Genomic DNA, 27,423 nt, shown 5'->3' on the forward strand with positions numbered 1-27,423 from the left:
TATATATATATTTCGATCCTGAGAAAATAAGAGTTTTTACATTAGATCATTAATTAAATAATTATATGAATGAAAACCTGTGGAATGATAGGAGTGCGTTTGAAAATCTTATCCATAAGATAGAGTAGTGTTTTTAATTGACCAATCAGAATGAAGAAATCTTTGCTTCTTTTTTCTGATTGGCCAATTAAACACCATTTCATCCTACGGGCAAGATTTCCGAACGCACACACCCTAGAATTTGAAGTACGAAGTCTCGATACTTTATGTGAAAACGGGGGCGAAAGGCGAGAGTTATCTGACATTTGACTTGATTTGACATTTTTTAATGTCAAACTCGTGAGCCGCATAATGAATCGCAATACATTGTCATAACAGTAGAGATTATTGAGTATAGTATAATATAATAATATATATATATATAACATAATAATAATATATAATATTATATAATATTATTATTGTATATAGTATTATTTATACTATCACTAATAATCTAGAAAAAATAGTTTGGTATATACAAAATATGACAGAGATAGAATGGTAGGGGCATTATTTATGTTAAAGTATTGTTATTGTATATAAGAGCTGTTATTACTTTATGTTGTTTTGGAGAAATAAATCTTTTTGGTCTCACAAAACACGAGCACAAGAACATGCATGAGTATACTTTAGTAGTTTTTATATATTATATTATACAAAAATCTTTGTTACAGGATCTCAAAACCTATGGAGTATGGAACTGTAAAGTTTGCATGTTTAGAGGAAGTTGTAGATCATCCGTTGAAACCGGTCGTAATCACTGTAAGATGTAGTTTTAGTAGTACAGTTATTAGAGTATATCTTGCATAAATGCACTTTTTAATATTGTATATTAAATTATATTTTTCACATACACATATAAATATAATTTTTATAGAAACAAGTTTTTGTGTTTCTCTTTTTATATAGTTAATTGATGGACGTAACTCAACTAGGCGCAATGTGTTACGAAGTACAAGTTCCTCTACCGGAATACCAACACCAACGCACACACCAGTTCCTACAAATCCACTGAGCGATCCATTGCTAAGCCATTCTTCTCTTGATGGCTCTGATCCTCTTACACAGTTTGCTCGAGAAGAACTCGATCCTCTTTCCAAAATGGCTGCCGATGAAGTAATATATAATCCTCTGGTACTTTTATAAATATTTGATAATTTTTTACAATGCATATTTATTATTTGTTGCAGTGGGATTATTCTAATGTTGCACTTGTTAGTAAAAAGTTAAAGGATACAGCAGAAGAATTGGTTGAGCCATGGTCTGTTAGACGCTCAGCTATATTGAGCAAATACACAACTTCTGAAAAATTATCAATTGTTACTAGTTTCTTATCAGGTGGAGAAAAAGGTGCTTACTTTTTCAAGATGCATTTGTGAGAATCAATTTAATTTTACAAAAGAAAAGAAATAGCCTAATTATTTAATATTTAAATATAGAAATTTAAATATACATTCTCTCTTTCTCTAGTTGGATTTAAATATATCATAGTTTTATCACAGTTGTAGTGAAAGTCCAGCCAAGTGGATCAATGGTCGACAAAGTAAAAACGCGACTCGAACAATTGGATGATTTCGAGGAAGGATCTGTAAGACAAATGTTAGACTTATCACAACAGCAGTATACTGCGCGAATCGAGCAATTGAATAACGAACTGGTACAAGCATGGCATTCCGATCAAAGAGTAAAGGCACTCAAAATCGCAATACAGGTTCTTATCCGTTTATTTAATCCTTGTAATATAAGGCTTAAACTGAAGCTTTACAAGAGAGAATATATATGGAATTAATGCGAAATTATTTTTTAGTGTGCCAAATTATTAGTAGATACATCTGTAATGGCTTTCTATCCAAGCAAGTTTGTTCTTATCACAGATATATTGGATATCTTTGGGAAGCTTGTGTATGAAAGATTGAAAATGAAGGCTGAATACTACAAGTAATTATCATACAAAGAAATTCTTATTTTTTAGAACTGCATGTATTTTATATTTTTTTTATTTTATTGTCGCACAGATGTTATTGTACTTTATTTCTAATGGCAACGTTTTTTTTCAGACCAGGAAGTAAAGTACCTACGAGCTTACCCGACAATTTTACGCCTGATATGGTTCCCGAGAATGCAAAAGAAACGTGTCGCAATTGGTTTTATAAGATAGCCTCTATACGAGAACTGGTGCCGCGTTTGTATGTAGAAATGGCGATAATAAAATCTTATAGTTTTTTGACGACAAGGTAAGAATCTCACTTATAATATCGTGAAAGAGTTTAAACTATTAAAATTACGAATGTATTTTATTTTAGCGAATTTAACACTGCTCTATTACGCATAACTCATATGGTAAGAGGAATCGGGAATCCATTGATAGCGGTTTACGCGAGATGCTACTTATGTCGCGTGGGATTGGCATTGAACAAAACGTCAGATTTTGAGTTTGTACGGGAGAATTTCTACGACTTTCTTTTTACATACCAGCAGCTATTTGGGCCTGCTGTGAAGAATGAACTAGTGAAGCAGAATCTCACTCTATATTCCTATTTGAATCTCTATTTACCGGCGTTGGATTGGATCGTACAGGTCTTGGTAGCAACATCACCCGAGAGTCTTCTCGAGGAAATTTTATTTCGCTGTAAAAAACAAGAGCATGGGTAAATATATATTTTAAATATCTTTAATTCATCTTTAATTCATCTTTAATCTCGCTTTTAGTTACTTCGATACATATATATATATCTTTTTTTCAGATCATTATTATTAAACACAGTATTGACTGCATTTAAACCGACGTATATTGCCGCACGCGCCATGGACTTTGTAAATTTAATAGTATCGAGCGAAGACAACGGTATCGAGATTAAAAGATTAAGCGAAAAATATAACGATACATATATTTGATTTAAAAGGTGTTAACTTTTCCTTTCAACATTTCGGTAGGATATCCTCAATATCTACTGTATAGAAGTTTAGGAGAGTGTCTTGTACGAGAATCTCCGCCGAAAGAAGACTGTCAATCAGTGCTTAATGTAATATGGAAGTACATAACGGATCTCACAGACCCTAACAAATTTATGCATTGCATCGAGATCTGGATCCAATTTACTGTCATACATTTTTCTGTAAGTTTATATAATAACACTCTTTATTATATTAAATTAGATTATTATAATACGCATATATTACAGGTAAATGAGCTCAATTTGTTTTTTGGTAAAATAATAGACCACCTACGACCAAACAAAACTTTTGAAAACTATTATCCGCAATTGCAGAACATTATTGAGAAGATAATCGCCCACACACAAGATTTTGAGTCATTGCTTGCTATGGTACCGCGCGCTTTAATCATATATTCGTATTTATTTATTATAAAGCAGCCACTTTAAAATATTGAATTAAGCATTGATTTCACATTTACGTTTTAGGACAATTTTTTGCCTCTAATTGACTTGTTTCACAAGGAAAGTATTAAGGTTGAGGTTTGTAAAACTATTATAGAAGGATTGAGTGCGCAGAATGGACCCATTACAGATCCTATTATCATAAATGCTCTAATGTTTATCGCAAGGATTATGCACGACTCTGTTAGGTATGTCAATTTATTTTTGTATGCTATATTCCGATTTCTAAAACTTAATAAATCTGCGCAGTGCTTTGACTGTCGAAGATGAGAAACGACAGATCGGACAATTAATATGCGGTTTGGTGCAACGAGTAGATTATGGTCGTGATTTTGAGAAGCAGCTTAGTTTCTATGCAGAGGCCAGAGCGGCGTTTCCTAATCTTGATAGTGTTCATATACAACTTGTACAGGTATAATGTACATATTAAATTGTCCTTTCTGTTTTACAATTCTAATCAATATGTTGATTTTACTCCAATTTTCTGTATTTGTATTCAGTGTGTAAATAGATTATCAGTCGATACTAGGAAGATAGTGCGCGGTCATCACACAAGAAGAACGTCGGCATTTGTGCGCGCCTGTGCTGCGTTCTGTTTCATCACTATACCCTCATTAACTTTGGTTCATACACGTCTTCAATTATATCTTTTGTCCGGACAAGTTGCTCTCTTGAATCAATGTCTAGGTCAAGGTGTGAGTCGAATTAATCTTTCTAATATTTAATATATTGTTCTTTTGATCTTTCTCTGATCTTTTTCTAATCTTTACTTTTTTACATATGTAAACGGACATTTTTCAGCCGATGCTTGCTTCAAGGCCGCTTTAAGTTTGGTTCCCGAAATGCCTAAAACCATCGACATCGATGGAAGACAGAAAAGTTCACAGTCATATTTGCTCTCATACTTATCGAATTTCTTGTCAACATTGCTAGTAGTTCCGGTATGTATATCAACATGCATTAAAAGTCGATTTTATAATAGAGAGATTACTTTACTATATTAGGACAGCCCAGAACACGGCGTCTTGTATTTGATGAGAGGTTTGCTCAACGCGGTGCAACGTTGTTTCGAGGAAAATACCTCAATCAAGCCATATTTGTATTTACGTGTACTCGATCTTCTTTCAACTGTAGCACAGGAAAATTATCCCTATCATATTGACAAGGTAATTTTATGCTTTTGTGCATTTGAAAAGATAAGTAAATAGTTGCAACATTTATTTCTACAAAGTTAGAATAAAGAAATTAATTAGTAATTAAGATATCACATGATAATGGCATTTTAGGTTGATTCAAATGATAAATTATATGGATCTGATCAGAAATTTATTGGCGAGGTCAATAAAATTTGTTCCAAAATCGTTGAGGAAATATTGAGTCATCTCAAATATCTTGGATCTACCGAGCAATTCAACAAACAGTCGGCTCTGGCACTTGAGCTATTTAATTGCTTTGTTACCCGTGCAGATTTACGAGATCCTGCATTGGCAAATATGGCTGTAAATTTGTGGAATTTATCACAACGACATGGTTCGGTGGATCCTAAAGTGACAGTAAATACATATTTACAATATAATCAGGATTTCAATATTTTATGCAATAGTTTTGCTTTTTAATTATTTCATGAATTCTTTCTTAGATGAGAACAAAAGCTTACATGACGCAGAAGAGTCATCATCGAGAATACGGGCATTTTGCTGATATACTCACGAAAATATCGAATTATCGACAATAGAATACACTTTAAACACTTTTTATTGGCAGTTTTTTTCGAAAGACGTTTTATTATTGTGCAATAAACTTGCCAGCTATCAAGTCGTTCAATGAAGCAAATAATAGCGAAAAAGGAACAGAAATGATAAGTTATAATGTTAATATAGCATTATTTTATATCATCTTTTCTAAATTATAGCAAATATTATATGAAGTGCGAAATATTTAAATAATTGACATAACAATTTATATTCTTACACAATAAAAACATCACTTAATGAATTCCAGAATCGTCAAAAAATACATTCTCGCTTAAGTGTTGCACAATTTTTTTGAAACATTTTGTACATGTGTTGATTAATCTGTATATATGCATATATATTTACACACAAATGAATTAAATTGATTAATTTATCATGTTGCAGTATTATTAATTCATCATTTGTCATTTTTATAAAGTTATGTTTTTCTTATAATTCGATGTTATATAAAAGTAATGAATATTTTTTATTCTGTACATCGCAATACGCCTACTATAATGGAAGATGTCTGATTTAAAAGACACTATAAACCATTAAATTTACCCTTATTATTTCAGTACAGATTGAAGCGCATCCAAAAATATATCAGCATGACGCTCTGTAAAAGTTAATGCAGGTCTCAATCGCACAGACTGGTTGCCACATCCACCTGCCAAGATACCTAGTAAAAATACGGAAAATATGAAAACATGAGAGATTCTCTTAATGGTTACATTTTACGTTACGATCACATCTTACCTTTGGTTGCAAGTTTCTTGATGATGGTGTCTCGCATTTCAGGAGAGGCGCAATTAAACGCTATGAAAGTTCCACGTCCACGCACTGCGCTGATGACACTGGAATGGTCCTTTTGTATACTTGTTAAATGCTTCAGAATGTAGTCACCAACACGCGTAACTCTATCCAAGAGATTCTCCTTCTTAATGATCTCCAAAATCGCTTCGAGCAGTATTACTTTACTTGGATCACCCATCCAAGTATTGAACACGCGATATGGTAATTTCGGCCTGCGATATGCAGCACACAATTAATCGTTAATAGTTTTTAACATTGTTATTGTTTTTGATATGCCAAAAAATTTACTTTAAGTCATCCGAGTGATAATAACCGCCTAATTGCATTTTCTTGCTGAAAGTCATCACGTCTGGTGGGGTATCTAGATTAAAATGCTCGTGACACCACATTTTTCCCGTTGGCCCGCAACCAGTCTGGACCTCATCGATAAGCAACGCTGCTCCGTGCTGAAATATTTTAATGCAAAGTCGTAACATCCTTCTTAATGCAAGTTGAGATATAATTACTTCGTAAACTGCACTTTACCTGTCGCGTTATGCGTTGAAGTTCCTGAAAGAATTCGGGCGACGCGTGATTGTCACCGCCTTCCGATTGAATAGGTTCGATAATTACACCAGCCACTGGTACCTTCTTTTCATTCTTGTACTTTTCGAATAACTCTTCGACCTGAAATATCCGTTAAGTTTTAAAGATCTTCTCTTGTATATGTAAAATATTCACAGAAATACTTAAGAATTGTGATTAGACCAATTACCTCCGCGAGGCAACGTTTATCTTCCTTTTGATTTTCTCGCATGTTCTCATCCAAAGGATATTTGTATTTTGGAAAGGAGGCGATGGGCCAGTCGAGAGCTGGTACATCTATTTTGTGAATGTACTTGCTGTGAGTCGTTGAGAGACAAGCTAAGGTTCTTCCATGGAAACTACCTATCGATATTAAATAGTTCATAAATATCATTCATAACAAGATTTATATTCTTGCACGGTTGATTGAGTGATATATTGCACCTTTAAAGGACATAATGGAATATCGCGGCGAGCCAGGAATTTGATTCATCATGCATGTCTCCATCTCTTCCTTCGTGAATGGTTTTCCTTGTCTTTGTTTCTCGGCATACCAAATAAAGATATTTTTAAAAGCATTTTCATTAGAACAAGAACCGCACATCATTGTCGTAATGTGCGACAATCCGGGTGGAGCAATCTGTCAACAATAATAATTCGATAACTCGATATAATTCGAATAAATTAAATATATAGGAGAATAAATTATAGTTAAAACATTTATCAGATACCTTCCTGTTAAGTAGAACATTTTTTAATCTGTTAGGCCAATCTTTTCCCGGAAAGTTTCCCAGTGCAGGTCTATTTGCTATAATTTTCTGAAAAGAAACATAAGGCTTCAATGTTTTTTATACAGTTCAGACATTGTGCATATGACGCGAAATGATTTGTAAGATGAACAAATTTTATTTTCGAAAGCTTATCAAGTATTGTTAGAGCGGTATAGATTTATTATTTAAATAGGGTGTATTCTGTAAAGAAGAAATTAGCATGACAATTGTACATGTATATGAAAAAAATCCGATGTTTTTTTTGCGGTGGAGCGGTTTTATATCACTCACTTGATTAATAGGATCGTTAAGAGCCTCCAACATCGCCGGATGATTGTATCCTAAGGGCATTGTCGAGATTTGCATATAAACGTCCAGCAACGTGTTTCCGTCAATATCTATTATGTAATTACCGGAAGATTTTTCGTAGTCTGCGAAGAATTGTACGGAAGATGCTTGCTAAAGTCACACAAATTTCAACATTGTAACTTATTTCGTTTCTGCTGTACATATTTACAAAAGATTATATATTATTATCAATGTATGTATAAGCTTGAATTTTATATATCGATGTATTCAATAATAATGTACATAAATCGCTACTGAATGAAAATTCAAAGAACAACTTCAGAAACATATTTGTAAATTAAATTACACGATTATATTATTGCTGTTAAATCAACAGTATCTGACATACTTGTATCGTATTCAATTCTTGTAACAGACTACGCGATTGTGGACCCGGTATTTCCGTCCTAACCACCGGCCCTTCCGGTTCCTTCGACACTGAACTTATATAGCATCTCTTCCACGTTGTTGAAACGCCTGTACATCGATATTATATTCTTATTCTTCAGCATGTATGCATGCTCTTTCTCTATATAAATATGTGTATATATCTTATATAAATATATTTCGCTGGATCGTTGGATTTGTATGCAGGAAGATAATTTAACTCGCTGATTCGTCCAACAGCTCTGACGATTAGCTTTATTGACACCAGTTAAAAATGATTGCTTGATATATTACTGCAATTTTGCATTTTAACCCCTCGCAAATCACGAAGTTACAATGAAATACGAGTGACGATGCGTAATATAAAATAAAAATAAGAAATATAAAGATTATGTAACGGTATAACGGTTTCTATGACGGACAATATTGAGAACTAAGGATTTTCACATATTAAAAGTATTTTAGAAGGAAGCAAATTTTCTCTCGATGTTCAGTGATAAACATTTGGTGCTCATTTATATTGATATGAATATTTACGCGTATCAATATCTATTAATTTTACTATCAAGATTAAAATATAAATATTAATTGTTAATTAAACTTTATTATAATGATAATCCATGAATTCATTTATTACAACATCGATTAAAATTTTAATTTTTAGACAATTCTGTTTGTTCAACTTTGCAATTTTGAAAAAAATTGCATATAGGTAATTTAAAATTATAATATCGCTACAAATTCAAAATTGACATAAAAATATCTTTGACATTAAATATTGTTTTTTAAGCGGTATGCTACTTATACAATAAATAAAATTTTAGATAAGATAACGATAAGTATATCGTTAGATATATCGAAATTAATAATACACGCAAAAAAGCTATCTATTAGAGATATAATATCAAAGATATATGTGAAAGTATCAATATATTGCATACATAATTTTAAGATAACAAAGTACTTGGAGTCGAAATGAATTTATAGATTTTATTATGATCTACAACATCCGCAACAGAGCGGCGTCTATCATCTAATCAGTTTTTATGATTTCCATGTCAATTTAGTATATTAAAGTTTGATAAGAGAAACAAATTGGTAAATACCGTTTAACAGCTGTCGAAGCGAAATCTGCGCATTCAGCGCACGATGACACTTGTTAACTATCATCTCCGTTCGAGATAAAAGCACGAATACGAGGTTTGATCTCCGCGATGTTCTCTGTAGAAGAGATAATGCCGTACTAACCACTGATACGCGCTGATAGCGTACGTTTACCTAGTGCAAAGAGCTGACAATTTCAGGAGGGAAGGGGGGTGGGAAAAGAGTTTATGAATAGTCGTTTCTGCTTAAAGAGAACTATTCTCGTATCACTCTTCGATTTAGAATCGCGAATTTATTAAAATGTTGAGTTCCACAAGTATCGATGTTCTCGGTGTATTCCAAAGTGATGATAAATAAACATTTGCAATAATCACAGGATTTAGATATTTTACGTATGGTTTCATTTCTGCGCTCTTTAATCATTTCTTTGTAGATAAGGATAGAAAGGCTTATATATGTGTATGACACAAGAGTCATCATCGAAAATGAACATTTTGGTATACACATAATATACTCAGGAAAATGTTGAGATAAATAATATTGGAGCTTATCAATAACATGAAACATAGCTCAAACATTTTTTATTGGCAGTTCTTTCGGAAGACATTTAATGATCGTGCAACAAATTATCTGGTTTCATTAATCAAGTCGATTAATGAAATAAATAATAGCGAAAGAGCAAAATATAAGTTATAATAATTAATTCTTAACTTAGCATAATTTTATAGCATTTTTTAAATTATAGAAAATACTGTACGAAATGTTTAAATAACTAATGTAACAATTTATGTTCTATGCAATAATAATGCATATCAATCAATTCTAGAATCGTCAGATATACATTCTCGCTGCATTTTGCACCACTGCATCATTTCTTAAAAGTTATATATAAATTGTTAGCCATAATGCAACTGCCATATAAAAATAATGAATGTATTTTTAACTCCGTATACACATCTCCGTACATACATTTCCGTAACCATTCTTTAATGCACGACATCTGATTTGGAAGACATTTGACATGGAAGACATTTGATATGGAAGACATTTGACTCGAAAAACACGAAAAACCGCAGAGTTTACCCTTATTCTTTTAGTACAGAACGAAGCGCATCCAAAAATATATCAGCATGACGTTCTGTGAAAGTTAACGCAGGCCGCAGCCGCACAGCTCGGTTACCGCAACCACCTACCTGAATACCTAACAAGGATACGAAAAACTTGTAAGCTTGAGCTATATTTTTAGCGTTTACACTTTATGTTACGATACCACCTTACCTTTGGCTGTAAGTCTCTTGATGATGGCATCTCGCATTTCAGGCGAGGTACAATTAAACGCTATGAAAGTTCCACGTCCACGTATCGCGCTAATTATACTGGAGTGTTCTTTTTGTATATCCGTCAAATTCTTCAGCATATAATCGCCAACGCGCGTGACCCTATCCAAAAGATTTTCCTTTTTGATGATTCCCATGATCGCTTCGAGCAGTATCAATTTACTTGGATCGCCCATCCAAGTATTGAACACGCGATACGATTGTTTCGGCCTGCAAAGAAAGTGGCAATTAATCGTCAATAATCTTTTAATACGTTACCGTTTTGGTCATGAAAAATATTTACTTGAAATCCTCCGAGTGATAATAACCGCCTAATTGCATTTTCTTGCTGAATGTCATCACGTCTGGTGGGGTATTCAAATTGAAATGCTCGTGACACCACATTTTTCCCGTTGGCCCGCAACCAGTCTGGACTTCGTCGATAAGCAACGCTGCTCCGTGCTGAAATATTTTAATGCAAGGTCGTAACATCCTTCTTAATGCAAGCTGAGATATGATTATCTCGTGAGCTGCACTTTACCTGTCGCGTTATGCGTTGAAGTTCCTGAAAGAATTCAGGCGACGCGTGATTGTCACCTCCTTCCGCTTGAATAGGTTCGATAATTACACCAGCCACTGGTACTTTCTTTTCGTTCTTGTACTTTTCGAATAATTCTTCGACCTAAAATATCCGTTAAGTTTTAAAGACCTTTTTTTGTATGTATAAAATATTTACAGAAATACTTAAGAATTGTGATTGGACCAATTACCTCCGCGAGGCAACGTTTATCTTCCCTCTGATTTTCTCGGACGTTTTCTTCTAAAGGATATTTGTACTCTGGAAAAGAGGCGATAGGCCAATCAAAAGCTGGTACATCTATTTTGTGAATGTATTTGCTGTGAGTCGTTGAGAGACAACCCAAAGTTCTTCCATGGAAGCCACCTACCGATATCAAATATTTTGTAAAAAAACATTTATAATTAGATGTCGACTTGTTTTTGCTCGAATTGATATATTGCACCTTTAAAGGACATAATAGAGTATCGCGGCGAGCCAGGAATTTGATTTATCATGCATGATTCTATCTCGTCTTTCATGAATGGTTTTCCTTGTCTTTGTTTTTCAGCGTACCAAATAAAGATGCTTTTAAAAGCATTTTCATTAGAACAAGAACCGCACATCATTGTTGTGATATACGATAATCCGGGTGGAGCAACCTGTCCAGAATAATAATTTCGATTCAAGCGGCGCGATGAGAGATAAGTCAAATAGGTTTATTAGATACCTCCTTGTTGAGCAGAATATTCCTTAATTTATTAGGCCAGTCTCTTCCTGGAAAGACACCTAACGCAGGTCTGTTTGCTATAATTTTCTGAAAAAGAAAAAGGAAAAAACATTATCGTTAAATATTTTTTATATAGCTCGAATGTGTCCTGTATGTAACGTAAACAAAATTCGTACATATTCTAAGAAATGCGGCTCTTAAAAGATGTTCTAAGAAATCTGGATTATTCAAGGAAACTTATCAAGACCTGTAAGCTATGCAGTTAAAATTTAAGTGATGTGTCCTGTAAAAGAGATTAGCATGCAAATTGTGTATGTGGAAAAAATCCGGTGCTCCGCGCCAAAGCGGCTTTATATCACTCACTTGATTAACGGGATCGGCGAGAGCCTCCAACATCGCCGGATGATTGTACCCTAGGGGCATTGACGAGATTTGCATATAAACGTCCAGCAACGCGTTCCCGTCAACATCCATTATATAATTACCGGAGGATTTTTCGTAGTCTGCGAAGAATTGTACGGAAGATGCTTGCTGAAGTCACAGATGTTAACATTGTAACCCGTTTCGTTTCTCTTTAGCGTACATATAATATTTATGAAAGATTTTACGTATTATTTTCAATGTTCAAACATATGCGCTTCAATTTTACGTATTTAAATAATAGTAAAATATGTAAATCACTGTTGAATTCCAATTCAAGACGAATTGTTAGAAACATAATCGTAAATTCAATATATAAATTTTATGATACTATATTCTTATTGATTTAAGTCAGCATCTGACGTACTTGTATCGCATTCAATTCTTGTAGCAAGCTTCGAGACCGAGGACCCGGTATTTCCGTCATAATTACCGGCCCTTCTGGTTCTCTCGACACTGAACCGGTTAAGCATCTATTCCACGTTGTTGCGACGCCTGCACAATGATAATATTACAATCTTGTACTTAAGCATGTATATTCTTATTTCACTATAAATATCTATATATCTATATAAATAAATTTCTCTCTGCATTTTTGAATCTTGAGCTAGTGTGGATTGAAGAATGTTTATATAAGAAATCACACTTAACTATAGTTAATTCGTTCAACAGATATGATGTTTAGTTTCATTAACGTCTATTAAAAGAATGCCTAATATATCATTGCCATTTTAAACCACTTGCGGGTTTCAATGGTATAAGATACAGGATATACGGGCGTATAAAATAAAACATGAATAGAGAAAATACAGATTGTATACTTTTTCCAACATCAAATAGATAGAATATTGGACAGCAAAAATTAATTTGTTTTCTCGAAATAATAAAAATATATTTCGAATATTATTTTTCTCTCTTTCTCTCTCTCTCTCTCTCTTTCTCTTCACATATACAGCGGGATAAAAAAAGGATTTTTATAGCTCATCTTATTTGGAATAATTTTATATAAAACAGAAATATATATATATATATATATATAATGGCCAAGTGTTTCTGTCAAAATATCTTATGTTTTTATTTCTGTATCAAGCAAATGTCAACATATTTGTATTCATAACGTGTTTATTACTTTAATTTAATCTGTTGTTGAGGATTCGAAAGATGTTGAGCTCATTCGATACTCGTATATATTTATGTGAATATTTATCAATCAATATCTATTAATTCTACCATCAAGATTAAAACATGAATATTTATCATTAAAAGTTTATCGTTAATCAAGCTTTACTATAATAATCCATAAATTCATGAAACATCTTTCGATAAAACATTTTCACAATTTCAATTTTGTGACAATTCTTCTTGTTAAAAAGAAAATTTATAATTTGGGACACATTTTATAAAGCCGGTTTAAAATTAATATTGCAACATTCAAGATTGACACAAAAATATCTTCAAAAGTAAATATTGTTTTTTAGCTGCGCGTCTCTAAAATTTCAGATAAGATAACGGATGTGTCGAAATTAATGATACGTGTGTAAAGCCACGTACAAAAAATACAGTGTCAATTCAATACTCTGTGATAAAAAATGCATATAGGCAAATTAATGTATTAATTCTGTCGATATTTTTGGATCGCGTTATTCTATAATATAGAGCTTTAAAATTCGCGAGGCAGTAGAGCAGCTGGAGCCGGGACAAATTTATCGATTTTGTCGTGGTCCATACAGCATCCGTAACAGAGCGGTGTGTTTCCCGATGTTCGGTTCTCATAATACGATATATGAATTTATACAAACGTTCAACGAGAGAGGAACGAACTAAGATAAATACCGTTTAGCAGCTGCCGAAGCGAGGTCCGCGCCTTCAGCGCACGATGACACTTGTTAACGATCATTTCTGTCAGAGATGGGAGCGCGGATACGAGGGCTGCTCTCCGCGACGTCGTCACTGCGGAAGGGATGGTGCCGTACTGGCCGCTGATACGCGCTGATAGCGCATGAAAAGAGAGAGAGCCGAGAATCCCGCTGAGGGCGCGAGTTACGCACGAATTGTCGCTTCTGCTCAGAGATATTTTTTATTCTATCGTTGGTAAAATTTTGAATTTATTAGAATGCCATATAATGCTACAGATATAGAAATTCCTTCCGACATTTGGTAAAAAAAATAGACCTTTTAGTGACAGATATTCGACGGTACGTAAAAGTTATCGAAGGTAAAAAAAATGTCGAACTCTCTTCGTGACGGCTTGACTGCGAAAGTAGTTGCTGATTAATGGGAGGTATCAAATTGTCGTTCCTGCTTACACAACTGTCTGTCTGTCTGTCTGTTACACCGCCAACAAATACCGTTGCGCTTCGTGTCAGGAATAGTACTGCATTTTCAGGGATTCCATCCGTGGCGCGGCCACGAGATTTGGTGCAAGTGAAAGTACATTTTTGGACTTTTTCCTTATAGCTTATGTTATCATTTAGATCTGTAACGGGATTATCATTCCCGAGAAATCCTTTATTCTTTATTATTATTTATGTACATCTATGTTTATATGTTATCATAGTTCAGTCTACTAAATCATATAGGATAATTAATTCGACATTAATTAAAAGAAAGCATGAGATTCTGTTATGTCATATATACATATATTATTCACAAGAATCATTGTTAAATTTCGGCGATTGCAAGCGTTATTTTTCAACTTTCGCTAATAATATACATGTTATAATACATATACATAAATATATATGCATCCATTATATACTTTTTTTGTTTGGGCATGTATTCTTAATATATACAGTTCAAAGTACCACAGTATTTGTAGTGCGCTTGACCTCATTACAAATGACAGAAGGCAAACAATCGATTACGATCGCCGTCGTCTCGAGATGGAGAGTATAAAGGAATCGGACAGGTTTTTCGATGAAAGCAATGAATCGATCTCGTCGTCAGTCAGGTGATATCTTACTTGGCGATCCAAGAGAATATACCTCCTCTTATTTTTTTTTGCGACTCCGACAGACTCGAGAAATGCAAGCGATCGTTTCGTCAGGAAAAATCGACACGATACTCATCGATCATCCGCGTGAATTAATTCGATTGATTTTCCAGTTTCCGCTCGGATTCGTCCCCACTATAATGCGGGCCCACATCCGACTTACTTGGAAACCACGCCTCGAGACCTTTTGCCCACAAGGTGGAGAGGTGGTCATGTTTTTGGGCACCTCGGGCCGCACGCAGCGCACGCGTATTGTCACTCGCGCGAACGCACTCGAGTGGGCCCCGTCCGATCTCTACCGCGGGATCGTCTTTTCCCGGGTGACATCCAATATCCGCGAAAGAGAGAACGCCCTTTTGAAACGACCAAACTTCGTCTACCTGAGGAAGACCTAATCGTCAGGCTGACCACGTGCACTCTGTGGGTTGTGTGAGTATAATTGGTTTACGGTACCGATACACTTTGCATGCGTAATTCGCAACTCCGTTAATGCGCTGCGAAAGAGATCGAGAATATGACCGGTATTCGTAGAATTAGGTCAATGTCGCGCATAAATTCCCGAAATCTATGTAAAAATTTGATAACCGATTATCGATAATTATATGAATTCTCTGTCGCATCTCCAGTTCCCGTAAATTCCAATCGATTCTCACGCAGATCGTGATACAGAAGGCTCTAAATTCCAATACCGTACTTAAATCTTTTGTCTGTATTTTTAGATGATTTTTTTTTTGCATTTTCGCGACTTTGATGAAAACAAAGGAAATATCAATTTCTTTTTTCCTTTTTCTTTCTTTGTCTATTTTACTCTTATCGTGCGATTTTTGCGATGCTGGCATTTCAAAACCGGTGGAACTCGATAAACCCGATTTTTGACGATCACGATCAGATATAAGTCACCGATCTTTGATCATTTTTTTTATTACTATTATCTGTACGGCGATGCGATATGCGATTTGATTATTTTTCGATTGCCAAAATATTGTTAAATATCCATTGTTCGCCAGTTTTTTATTCATTGTCTATTGTTGTCAATAACACCTCTCGTCCGTATCTATTTAAGAAACCGTGAAATAATGCGCCCATTTTCATTTCTAATTCTCCTCCCTATATATATTTACATAATAAAATTGATACTTTTTTTAAGGAATCGATATTTTTATAAATATTTATAAATCGTGAATTTATCGACCGATATAGAAGAGTATATTCGAGTGATCGATAATTTACGACTGCAACTTTCGAATCGGGCGATTGACCCGACATACGAAGAAAATACGATACGAGGAGGATTCACATGTGTTCACGTTTCGATAACTTATGCGCTCGTACTTGCGCGGCTTATTAGCTTATCTTTACATTTCTTTTTCACTTGACATCTTTATGAATCGAGATAATATAAGACAGCCAATAAAAAACGTCGCTCACTCCGGCCTAAATATAAAAATTTGGTAACGAGCAATATTTAAATAGTTGAGACATAATTCAGCGGATAGCCAGAACTATAATCCTATTAACTCCAAAAAAGTCTAACGGAAGAATCTGTTACCAGACGGATCCTATAAATTCGTAAAAAGATTTGATCATAACGGCATATTTTCGCACTTGTATTATACACAAAATATATATAACACAGAATTTGAATAGACTCACAAACCCCTCCTTTCCGGTCGTTCACTCCGCGAAAGAATTTTAGCACATTATTCGGGTTTGTATTTCTCCCAAAAGTCAAAGCTCCTATTTGCCTTGGGTTTTACGATCGCGATTATTATCGTTTCTTCTAAATCCGCCTACGGCATTTATGCGACAAACAATCCTCGATTCACGTTGGAGAAATTCCGATGAAGATTGCGGAGAACGACGAGAGCATTGCTTGTCAAAACTAGACGGGCTTGGCGTTATTAGTGTCGGATTTATGCTTCCGATCGTCACCTCGCGACACCGTTTGAATTCCATTATCTTCGTCTATTCCAACGCAAATTATCCTCGAGACGTCTCTTGAAGCGAGACGCTCGTTTCGGCTGTCCTTCGTTTATCATTGCGCTTTGATAGCAGCGAGATAAAAGCTTTGGCGAAGGTTAACCGGCTGCGGTTTACATCTGGCGAATTTTTCGTTTTATTTGAATCACGAAATGAACATGTGTCCCATTGTGACTTCGAGAATCCTGTTGCCGCGGATCCACTTTCGACCTGTTTAAACTACCTGTCTGAGAGCAGTAGATTTCGTTACACGATAAAAGACCGAGAGATCCAAGACGGAGAGACGAGAAAATCTATGTATATATAATGAATCGAGGATTCGAATAACGCGATAATAAATGCTACATCAATCATATGCTACGCATTGATTATTCACACACGTTTGAGGGCACGCACAGTTATTTCGTCGAACCCAAAAGATTTATAAATCAAATACCGTTATTTCCTTTCTAAGCCGAGTTCTGCATCTGTTGTGAGTTATGAATTTATAATATTTGTTGAAGCTACGATCAATGAATTCGGCTTGCAATTAGAAACTGATTGAGAATATGGCATTCTAAATGATTTATATTAGAGCCTCGGTCTAATGAAGGCCATCACGTATCTCGTCGCACACTAAACAACTGTCAATGACACGTGTATATGCGTGAATGTCAGTGATTTCTCGTTCAGTCCGATACGCTAATGGACGTGTTAAGGATTGATTGACAACATATCAATGAATTTTAATATATTAATCAATCAGAAAATGGATATCAAAGTATAAAATTGATGCATAAGAATTCTGCGAGATTGTGCTAAAAGGACATGTGAAACAATCCTTGGCGCCGATCCTAATCCGCGCTACGTGTACCGCCTAATAATACACGATATAAGTGTCGACGACACGTATATTTGCCATTATTGTCGTAACAACACGTCGCCTCGTTTTCTTACGTAAGATTCGGCACCTACCAGCTGATTCAAGGACGTTCATCGCAATTTTTTCGCCCCCGTCTTCCGAAGAACTCGTTATTAGAGTTTTAAATATGTGTACCTAGTACAAATTCGAAATAATGTTCTCGTGTTTCTTAAGTGTCCTTGGAAACCTCTCTCGACGATGATGAGGAGTGCGAGGCTTTATAATCCACTGAATTAATTCAACAGTTGACATTGCTTTGTTTTATTCGGTGCGTAATTTTATGCGGATTTTTTATCTGTCGACAGTGCGAAGAAAAGTTCTCTGGACAGCTTTTCTAGACTATACGCTATTAATATATATATATATAAAATTTACAAAGAAAATTATTTTATTCGAACGCAAATATTTATTATTAATAAACAAGAATATTTTACTAATCGTCGTAATATTTATGGTTTTCAGGAGAAGATGATTACCAGGTATCGACGAAATGATATCCTGTTCGTGATATTATATCTCTTCGTGCAAGTAAGATCGTTTTCCTTACAATAATTACGCTAACAAGATTAAAATTGCAAACAGACTTTCCATTTTTTTTGTCACGAACACCCCGTACAATAACGAATTCAGACATTTCACGGACTTCCGCGCTGTCACATAAATTTTTGCCAATGGCTACGAAAGTTCGACTCGTTTTTCGGTACGTACCCGTTCAATAAAAACCTCGCGCTGTTCGCCAATTTCGCAACACTTTCCCGCGGACGCGCCCTTAATACTTTACACGCGAGTAAAAGTAAAGGCGAGACCGCCCATTTAATGACGTACATGGATGAAAGTGTATCGATATAAGGTGTGCAAAGTACAAGACAGTTTCATTCTCTTATGCAAGATTTTTTTTTGTCTCTTCCCTATTTTAATCTCTTAACCATTGTCACGTTTTGAAAAGGTGCCCGATGAGATCCACGGTCACGGAAGATTAATGGATCCGCCCTCGCGGAATGCAATGTGGAGGTTTGGCTATCCAAATCCGGTTAATTACAACGATAACGAGCTTTTTTGCGGAGGATACGCAGGTTCGTGTACGCAAATTTGTTTATGGAACTCTCTTTAATTTATAACTATATTTAATTTATAACTTGCTACTCGATGTTGGAGATATTGGCTGATATTAATGATAATTATTATTAATTATTATAAATTAATTTTGTAGTCCACTGGCAGCAAAATAAAGGCAAATGCGGAATTTGCGGCGACGCGTATCATTTAAGTGAACCGCGTCCACACGAAGCGGGAGGCGAATTCGCCAATGGAATTATCACTAGACATTATACCGTAGGCGAGGTAATGTAATCTGTTAATTTCGGATATTTTCGTGCATTGAACACTACGTTTAAAAATATAAATTAAAGATTAAATAGTTGATACTTCTTACAACTGACATAATTATTTTCTTCGCGCGCTTGCATACAAAAAAAAGATACATTTCTAAAAAAATTTCTAATAATGCAGGTTTAAAATGTCAGAGTACAATTTGTAGGAAATACAAGTGGAAATCGAGCTCACGGCCAATCATTTTGGAAGATTCGAAATGTATATTTGCCCTAACGACGATCCATCGCGCGAAGCGACTCAAGAGTGTTTCGACTCGTAAGTCTATCTCTTTTTCGCGCATCTGTTTCATTATAATTATTTCCTAATGTATCTCAATCGCATAGTTATCCCTTGTACGTGTCTGGGACGCAAGACGTTCGATTCGAGATTCCACGCGATACGGGGAAAAAGGGCATAATCCAATATACGGTGACGTTACCGCCGTATCTGACGTGTTCGCAATGCGTCGTGCAATGGAATTACTATACCGGTAAATTTTACATTATCTTTCTTTCTTTCTCCGTCGCGACTTGATTTCTCATTCTGTCTATTGTTCCAGGCAATATGTGGGGAACATGCGAGAATGGCACGGAAGCCGTCGGATGCGGGAGACCGGAAACGTTTCGCAACTGCGCCGACGTGAGGATCATCACCAGCACCGGTGGTATACCGCCGCAGTTTCTGCATCAAAATAGTATTTTCCAACTGTATTCCCTAGTTTCGAAATTCACGAGCACCCCGCTAGCTCGGCCACTCAGGTGAGAATCGGCATAATTAAAAAAATTGATCTATTAAGAATTATTACATATATATATATATGTCACAATTCTTAATACATCAATTTATATATACATGATACAATTCTTAATACACCAATTTATATATCGAATTGATTCGCGATGCACGACGTGTGTTTCATGATTTCAGGGTTCAAGTGTGCGAGCCAACCGTGGCTTATCGTTACAGGCAAGATATGAGCAATTGGTGTCAAGTGAATTGCATACGTATCCCATCAAACTGCCCGCCGGGTGTCTGTCGCTGTTTGTGAGTATTTAAATTGATCGATATATACAATTGCGATAAATTACAATTAATTCGAAATTGTATTAAGCAATCAAATCGTTGTACGTATTTCTTATCGCGTCATTCTCGGTACGATATATCCGTGCGTTAAATCTTTTCTAATTCTCTAATTTACTGATATATGTATTTGCAGAGACACGTGCGACGCTATTGGAGATATCGCTAACAAACCCGGAGCTGATCAGTATTGCCTGAGACGTTGCATGCGCTATCCGTCGAATTGTCCGATTGATCGCTGCAACTGTTATTGAAGCTGTGAGAGCGTGGTATTGACATCCCACCGCCATTAATAAGTGTGCGATGTGAATACGCATAGAGATTAATAAAAGCCCAATCATAATATTCTATATTTCATAGCTTAGGCACAATTTCGCGAAAAACATTTTCCTACGATACAATTTTTCTTACCTTTTCGTAGACATTTTTTTCTGGAAAACTGAAAAGATTGTTCTTACAAGAGTGTAATTTAAAATACAAAAAAATGACATGCTTATTTTGAGAGAGGTAACAGGTGAGTGACAAGAAGCTTCGTAATGGCACTATGATATTTAATATTAGGACATTCTCTATTGACAGCTTAAAATCTTTTTTTTTTTTTACGCGTATATCACATATTATATACGTAACCATCAACGCATCTCCGCGATCTTACGCATACGATATATTATTAATTAGTACGCAACTATGTTTTAACGAAACGACGGTTTTACCAATTTTTTTTATTTTTTATGCGCTTCCAATTACCATATAATGTGAACTCATAATTAATTATGCCAATTAGAAAACGTATGCGCTCGTACGTTTTCGTAGCAATGTACTGTATATGTATATTTATATATATTATAGAGATCTCACTATAGTTAACACTTTACAAAACTATATACACTAAAGCCTTCTCTCTTTATCGTTTACAACACTAGCTATAGTAACATATTTTTTCTTTCCTCCTTCCTCTTCATATCTCTCTTCATATACAACATATTCTTTATATATATTATACGAAGGTAAGGGAAGGCAATTAAGAGCCAGCGTGGTAATTTGTACGCAAATTTTATTATAATCGAATTATATTAACATAACAAAGTAGTGATAGACTTAATAATAAAAAACGTACGTTTCGGTCTTTTTGTTTTTGACCATCCTCAACGCAATTACAAAATAAATAAAGAACAGAAACCGAGCTTTTCAAACATGATATCAGAAATGAGTCGCAAACATAAAATTACAAAAAGTTATAAAAAGACAAACAAGAGTGAGTCGTACACGCTGTCAAAAGGCAAATGCCACATGAAACAAACGCTCGAGATAGACTGTGTTAAATTTTTGCAAATGTAAGATTACAAAAAATTACAATAAACAAGAGTGAGTCGCACATGTTGTCAAAAGGCAAATTCCACGATTTATTTTGTAATTGCGAGGATGATAAAAAAAAAAAAAATCGAAACGTATGCTTGTTATTATTAAGTCTATCATTACTTTGTTATGTTAATATAATTTAATCATAATAAAATTTGCGTACAAATTACCGCGCTGGCTGTTAATTACCTTCCCTCATCTTTGTATGATATATTCGTAAGAGCCTTTATTGTTTCATTTTAATTTTAACTTGTCAAATTCTAGCGCGAGGTGTACAATAATACAAAGGTATCTTTTGTTTGTTACTTACTGCTAATCGCTAAGCAACTAATTAACGTCCGCGGCCGGTTGCAGTTTAATTATTCGAATACTCTCCCTCCTTTTTCCATATTTTTTTCACACGATTCTCCCGTTCTGTTATTAATCCTCTCATTCCCACTTAACGTATAATGTTTGTATTATTTTATTGCAATTAGCGCAGATACTTCTCGTTTCGTTGGATTATTTAATAACGAGGTAAAAAATAAAATACTTAAATTGTTGTTTTTATTTTATATTCAATAATATTTAAATAGAGTTAATAATATATTGTCAATACGCATATATTATTGCAATATTAAATCTATCAAAAATATTAAATAGTTAAAAAAAGAAAAACATATTAAAAAATATTTAAATGGTTTTAATAAAATTTCGATATAATTATTTCGAAGGAGTGAAAGGATTAATCGCGACATGCAGACAATCGCCTCGATTTTTTTTTCGATCATGGACGACCAGATTGAGAACGCTCTTGGTATGCGTCTTATCGTTCCAACGAACATCGTTCTCAGGACGACGCAATTACGAGAGTGAGGGAAGGAATCGCATATATTAACTTTTCGCGTTAGAAATTAATCAAGGATAGAGAATATCTCGAGTTCTATTCAAGAAAATCATCAGAGAAATTTTTATGCTTTTGTGTAAATTTTTATGCTATCTCACAGAATTATGAAAAATAATCTTTGTGTACGTGTGCTCTATATATCCTTTCGCACAGTAACGTCGAATCATCGCAAATATATATGAAAAATAAAGCGATAATTAGTCTCGTTCGAACATAATGAATTTACTCACCGACCGATGCGGCGCCGTTGCCTCCTCATCGCCGACAGCTCCATTTTTCCGCGATTGTCGCAAAATCGTGACTAATTAAAACGGCTCCACGATCAGTCTGTCACTTTATTACACGCATTTCCGACTTATTCCACGCGCGATAATGTACTTGGAACGAATAAATAATGCCATAATAGGAAATTGCTCGTCGCGTCGTTTTGCACGGCATTCCCGATATTATGGAAACGCGAGATGCACGTCGAAGTATGAAAAATTCGAGACACGCGTCGGCAATTTCGCGTTGATACATGGATACAAAATTCCAAAAGCAGGATAGAGAGAAAGAGAGAAAGAGAGAGAGAGAGAGAAAGAGAGAGAAAAAGATTATAAAAAGAACGTTAATATAATTACGATAACATTAATAAAAGTTGAAATAAATTTTAGTCGTAATATAAAAACATGTATAATAATATAATATGTAATGTAAAATACGAAATATTTGCATATTTAAATAATGTTAAATATTTTACCACATTTGCGTGTATAATTGATTTAAAGTTTCTTCTCGTCTAATAATACGATAATAATAATCCACGTATCAACCCTAAATTGCCAGAGAATACGATAAAAGTAAGCTAATTTTGATGTTTATATATTAAAATACGCGACAGAGAGTCAAAGTTTCTATTCTAACTCCGCTCACGGCATCGTACGTGTGTTTGTGTCTGTGACCTTTACTACGCGACTCACGCACATGTTACTCAGCTGCCGCGCCGGTCGGGTTAGGTGGGAGTAGTGGGGGGATCGCGCGTCGGTCGTCGGTCGAGTCAGGTGGGAGCGGGAGTGGGAGTGGGGGGATCGTGCGCTTGCTCTCGAGTCAGTAATGGGAGTAGTGGGGGGGATCGTGCGCCGATATCGCTCTATGTAACTACGCACCGTGTTGTTTTTTTGCGGTCAAAGGTATTTGGCGTGTTGTCGAGTGTGCCGAATCGAGCTACGCAATCGTAAACAGTTATGGAATGTTATTGTCGACGCGCTCGCTCCCGATTAAATAATACGTATCACGATTTTTCGTTACCGTCGTCAACGTGCCACGATCGACGTCACAATCAGTGCGAATAGTGCGAAGTTGTCGCCGCGTCTTCTAACGAAGCGCTTCTCGCGGAAGCTGCCGCAGTGATCTTCGCGTTATTTATTCGATCGGATCGTGCATCGTGCGTATCGGAAGTGGAATCGAACAATCGAGTGATCGCTTGAAAGTGTTAATCGGTCGACGCAATCGCGATTAATACACATTTCTCGATATTCGTGAACGGTTTAATGTGATGTGCGGTCGTTAATCGGCGCGTTATCAACGCTACGATTGTAATTCAGTATACGTTATCACGATCGATCGAATCGAGCGACGCGACGAGCAATCCACCGTGGAATATTATCATCGGCGCGTTCGCTCTCGATTAAGTAATGCGTATCTCGAATTTTCGTCACTGTCGAAATCGTCAAAGTGCCACGATTGACGTCACAATCGGCGTAAATAGTGCGAAGTTGCCGCCGCGTCTTTTAACGAAGCGCTTCTCGCGTGAAGCTATCCGAGTGATCGGTTGATGAGTGAAGGTTGCGTTATTTATTCGTTCAAATCGTGCATCGTGCGTGTCGGAAGTGGAATCGAACGATCGAGTGATCGCTTGAAAGTGTTAATCGGCTGACGCAATCGCGATTAATACGCATTTCTCGATATTCGTGAACGATTTAGTGTGACGGGCGATCGTTAATCGGCATGTAATCAACGTTACGATTGTAATTCAGCGTATTTTCACGATCGACCGAGGAATGAAGGAGCCAACGAACGAGAAAACGACGGCGTCGACGAAAAGGTGGGAGAATTGCTGCTCGGTGAGTGATCTCAATTTTTTGTATCTGCGTTCATTCACTCTATCCTCGACGATTCGATGTCGTTACGTTTTGTAACAGCAATCTACATCACACTATCGTATGTGTGTATGTGTTGTCGCATTTATTAAATAATTAAAAATACTTCTGATTTGACTATCGCTTGATTGGCAGTGCAATTTAAACATGACATTTTGTTTTCTAAAGCACATATTTTATAGTTATTCTCTATTTAATGTCGAATAATATGCTACGAGAGATATACAAAGTTAGAGTTAATGAAAAATAAATCACAGTTTACGATCAGATTTATTTAAAATTGATCGTGAGAGTAATTGATAATAAAATGGTATTAATCGAAACGACATCGATTCGGTTCCAACGCGACAAGTTAATTAATTAAGGAATAAGAGAGAGAGGGAGAGGAGCGTAAATTTCGGAAATGATTTTGGATCTATGTAATTCGTTTTCATTTTCTTGTCGCAAGTTTAACGACGCAGCGTATACTATTGTCACTAGCATTTTCATTTTAGGCTTTGTAAATACGCGCGCCATATGCGTTTTGTGCAAAATGTAATTTTGAAAAAAAATAATTTGAAAAAAGAAAAAAAAACAGTAAATAATGAGTGTGTGAATTTTTCTCAAATTTTTATGCGCGCTCAACAACACATCGCGTGACGAAAATACAATTTGCCTTTAATCGCGCGATTAAATCGAGATTTAAAATAAATAAATTAAAAAGAAATGCAAAAAATAATTGGAATAACATTTCCGGATCCTTAGATCGATATATTGACACATCTTAAATCTTTGCATATTTGTAAGAGAATTCGTTCTTTAAAATCAAGCATTGAATCAACAGATTCATACTAAAAGATACATCTCAAATCCTCGAAGTTTCGAATCTTGAGAATCAATTAGGGAACTCTTACATCCGTAGGTAATTAATTTCTAGGATGTCTGGGGATCTTAAATCTAGTACATAGATTCATACGCAAAAATTTTCACTCGCTTATCGATGGCATTTACATCTTTAGGCTGCTGTGTGAAAATACACACTTGAACAATTGCTTCACGTATGCGAAATCTTCGCAATTTGGCGCAAAATAATATCGCACTCGACTAATTACAGTGACTCATGGCAAATTGAATAATTAAATGTTAATCCAGCGTAAAAGCGATGGTGCGCTGGTTTTTTTTGGTTTAATTGGTGCATATTGTTATCTAAATTCCGTAAAATTTTGTTTAGACCTGACAGATCCACGTTTAGAGTTTTTTTAATGATAAAAATATTCTATATATTTTTCTTTTACCAATTTAGAGAAAATCACGGTGTTTAACTCATTTAATTTACATAATACATTCTTTTTCCTAAATAATAACAATGATTATCTTTTTTTGTGATTGTGAATAAAAATTATTTTGCGACAGTTTTTTTTTTTCAACTTCTTCGTAATAAACGCAATAAAAATATTCTCGCGTTTATTACAAAAATGTTACTTACAAGTTATATCTAGATAAAAATATAATCCATAAATGTATGACGAAAATATATATAAATACTATTTTAACAATGTATGTACAGTTCTGTGAAAACATTCTATAAAACAAAACACTTTGAAACGTTATATAAAGCAATGTTACAATATATGCGTATGTATATGTATCGTGGCACCGGATCTTACAGATTTTTTAAAAAAGTGCAACTTGCAAAACACGAATAATTTATGCAAGTTAATTTCTCTCATTACGTAATAATATTTTAGCAGTATACATTATATATTTTAGAAAGATACTCTGGACTTTATTCATAACTATCATTTTGCCTACGTATACTAGTTATGCGAGCGCTAATCACATTTCGTTCGTTATATTATATAAGTGCCATCTCTCTGCCAGATTAATCATGCTCGAAATAATCGTAACGTCCCTTTCTAACGCTGAGGCGTTAATCGCAACATCGAAATAGCAAAGGGATTGTTATCAATGTTTCAGAGTGCCTTTTATATTAAACATTATTAATCTCTCTCGACGTAACTTTCCGAGCTAAACCTGCAGTTCTTATAATGGCATGCTAAAAGTGATCGATGTACACCAGGCGTCGCGGTTTAAAGTTATACAAAATGCGATATGTCAGGGATACGCGCTCAAGATTTGCAACGGTCCATCATTTCTGATTTAAATTCTGTCAAACGATCATCGACGCTTTCGCAACGAATGTCCGTCGAGATCGTGGTTTGATCACAAATTGCGTATAACTAACATAATTATTAAAGTAATTAACTTAAAAAAAATATATATCATTTATTTTGCCACAATTATTAGGAAAATTTTTCAGCTCGCGATTCTAACCAGATAGAATATTAAAAGGATACCTTGTGAAACTTGCGCGCGCCTCCGCGTTGTACGACAACAAGGTCTTTGGCTTGCGATGAACATATTTTCCAAGACGCGAGAAAAAGTGCGACGTACGCGATGATATCGGAAATTATTTACATAGAATAGCGTCCTTAGGCGAGTAATATTCTCTTTTTTTTTTTTTTTTTTTTTTTTTTTTTTTTTTTCATTCTC

The 27,423-nt window shown here is 35.1% G+C and overlaps 4 protein-coding genes across 5 annotated transcripts; 2 read left to right on the top strand and 2 right to left on the bottom strand.

Moving 5' to 3' along the window:
• The first annotated feature begins 467 nt into the window (after nt 1-467).
• LOC115235828 (VPS35 endosomal protein sorting factor-like) lies at nt 468-5,568 on the top strand. 2 transcript variants are annotated; one of them, XM_029807865.1, is made up of 18 exons: nt 468-543; nt 717-804; nt 952-1,158; nt 1,233-1,392; nt 1,545-1,753; nt 1,850-1,980; nt 2,100-2,276; nt 2,346-2,690; nt 2,787-2,887; nt 2,977-3,158; nt 3,225-3,368; nt 3,465-3,628; nt 3,690-3,852; nt 3,941-4,133; nt 4,242-4,381; nt 4,445-4,606; nt 4,727-4,993; nt 5,080-5,568. In XM_029807865.1, exons 1-18 carry the CDS (start codon nt 527-529, stop codon nt 5,173-5,175), a joined length of 2,946 nt encoding a protein of 981 aa, XP_029663725.1. In that variant the 5' UTR covers nt 468-526; the 3' UTR covers nt 5,176-5,568. The 2 variants fall into 2 exon arrangements, 1 of the variants encoding a protein (XP_029663725.1); XR_003884091.1 differs by lacking the exons at nt 4,727-4,993; nt 5,080-5,568 and having other exon boundaries at nt 3,941-4,135.
• LOC115235832 (4-aminobutyrate aminotransferase, mitochondrial-like) lies at nt 5,212-9,309 on the bottom strand. Its single transcript, XM_029807878.1, has 10 exons — nt 9,165-9,309; nt 8,021-8,148; nt 7,615-7,782; nt 7,285-7,371; nt 6,998-7,193; nt 6,744-6,916; nt 6,515-6,655; nt 6,278-6,435; nt 5,933-6,201; nt 5,212-5,855 (listed from the first exon to the last, which is right to left on the bottom strand). Exons 1-10 carry the CDS (start codon nt 9,226-9,228, stop codon nt 5,743-5,745), a joined length of 1,497 nt encoding a protein of 498 aa, XP_029663738.1. The 5' UTR covers nt 9,229-9,309; the 3' UTR covers nt 5,212-5,742.
• On the bottom strand, nt 7,615-14,179 carry LOC115235831 (4-aminobutyrate aminotransferase, mitochondrial-like). Its single transcript, XM_029807876.1, has 11 exons — nt 14,018-14,179; nt 12,552-12,679; nt 12,128-12,295; nt 11,765-11,851; nt 11,501-11,696; nt 11,249-11,421; nt 11,020-11,160; nt 10,783-10,940; nt 10,441-10,709; nt 9,165-10,363; nt 7,615-7,782 (listed from the first exon to the last, which is right to left on the bottom strand). Exons 1-10 carry the CDS (start codon nt 14,079-14,081, stop codon nt 10,248-10,250), a joined length of 1,500 nt encoding a protein of 499 aa, XP_029663736.1. The 5' UTR covers nt 14,082-14,179; the 3' UTR covers nt 7,615-7,782; nt 9,165-10,247.
• Nucleotides 14,180-15,329: 1,150 nt separating this feature from the next.
• LOC115235834 lies at nt 15,330-21,949 on the top strand. The gene is made up of 9 exons (XM_029807879.1): nt 15,330-15,605; nt 18,520-18,585; nt 19,004-19,130; nt 19,268-19,398; nt 19,595-19,704; nt 19,773-19,918; nt 19,988-20,186; nt 20,356-20,472; nt 20,645-21,949. The coding sequence occupies exons 2-9, from the start codon at nt 18,526-18,528 to the stop codon at nt 20,760-20,762; spliced, it is 1,008 nt and encodes a 335-aa protein (XP_029663739.1). The 5' UTR covers nt 15,330-15,605; nt 18,520-18,525; the 3' UTR covers nt 20,763-21,949.
• Nucleotides 21,950-27,423: the final 5,474 nt, after the last annotated feature.

Source organism: Formica exsecta, unplaced genomic scaffold (assembly GCF_003651465.1).
Source record: "Formica exsecta isolate Colony F162 unplaced genomic scaffold, ASM365146v1 scaffold236, whole genome shotgun sequence".
Taxonomy (NCBI): domain Eukaryota; kingdom Metazoa; phylum Arthropoda; class Insecta; order Hymenoptera; family Formicidae; genus Formica; species Formica exsecta.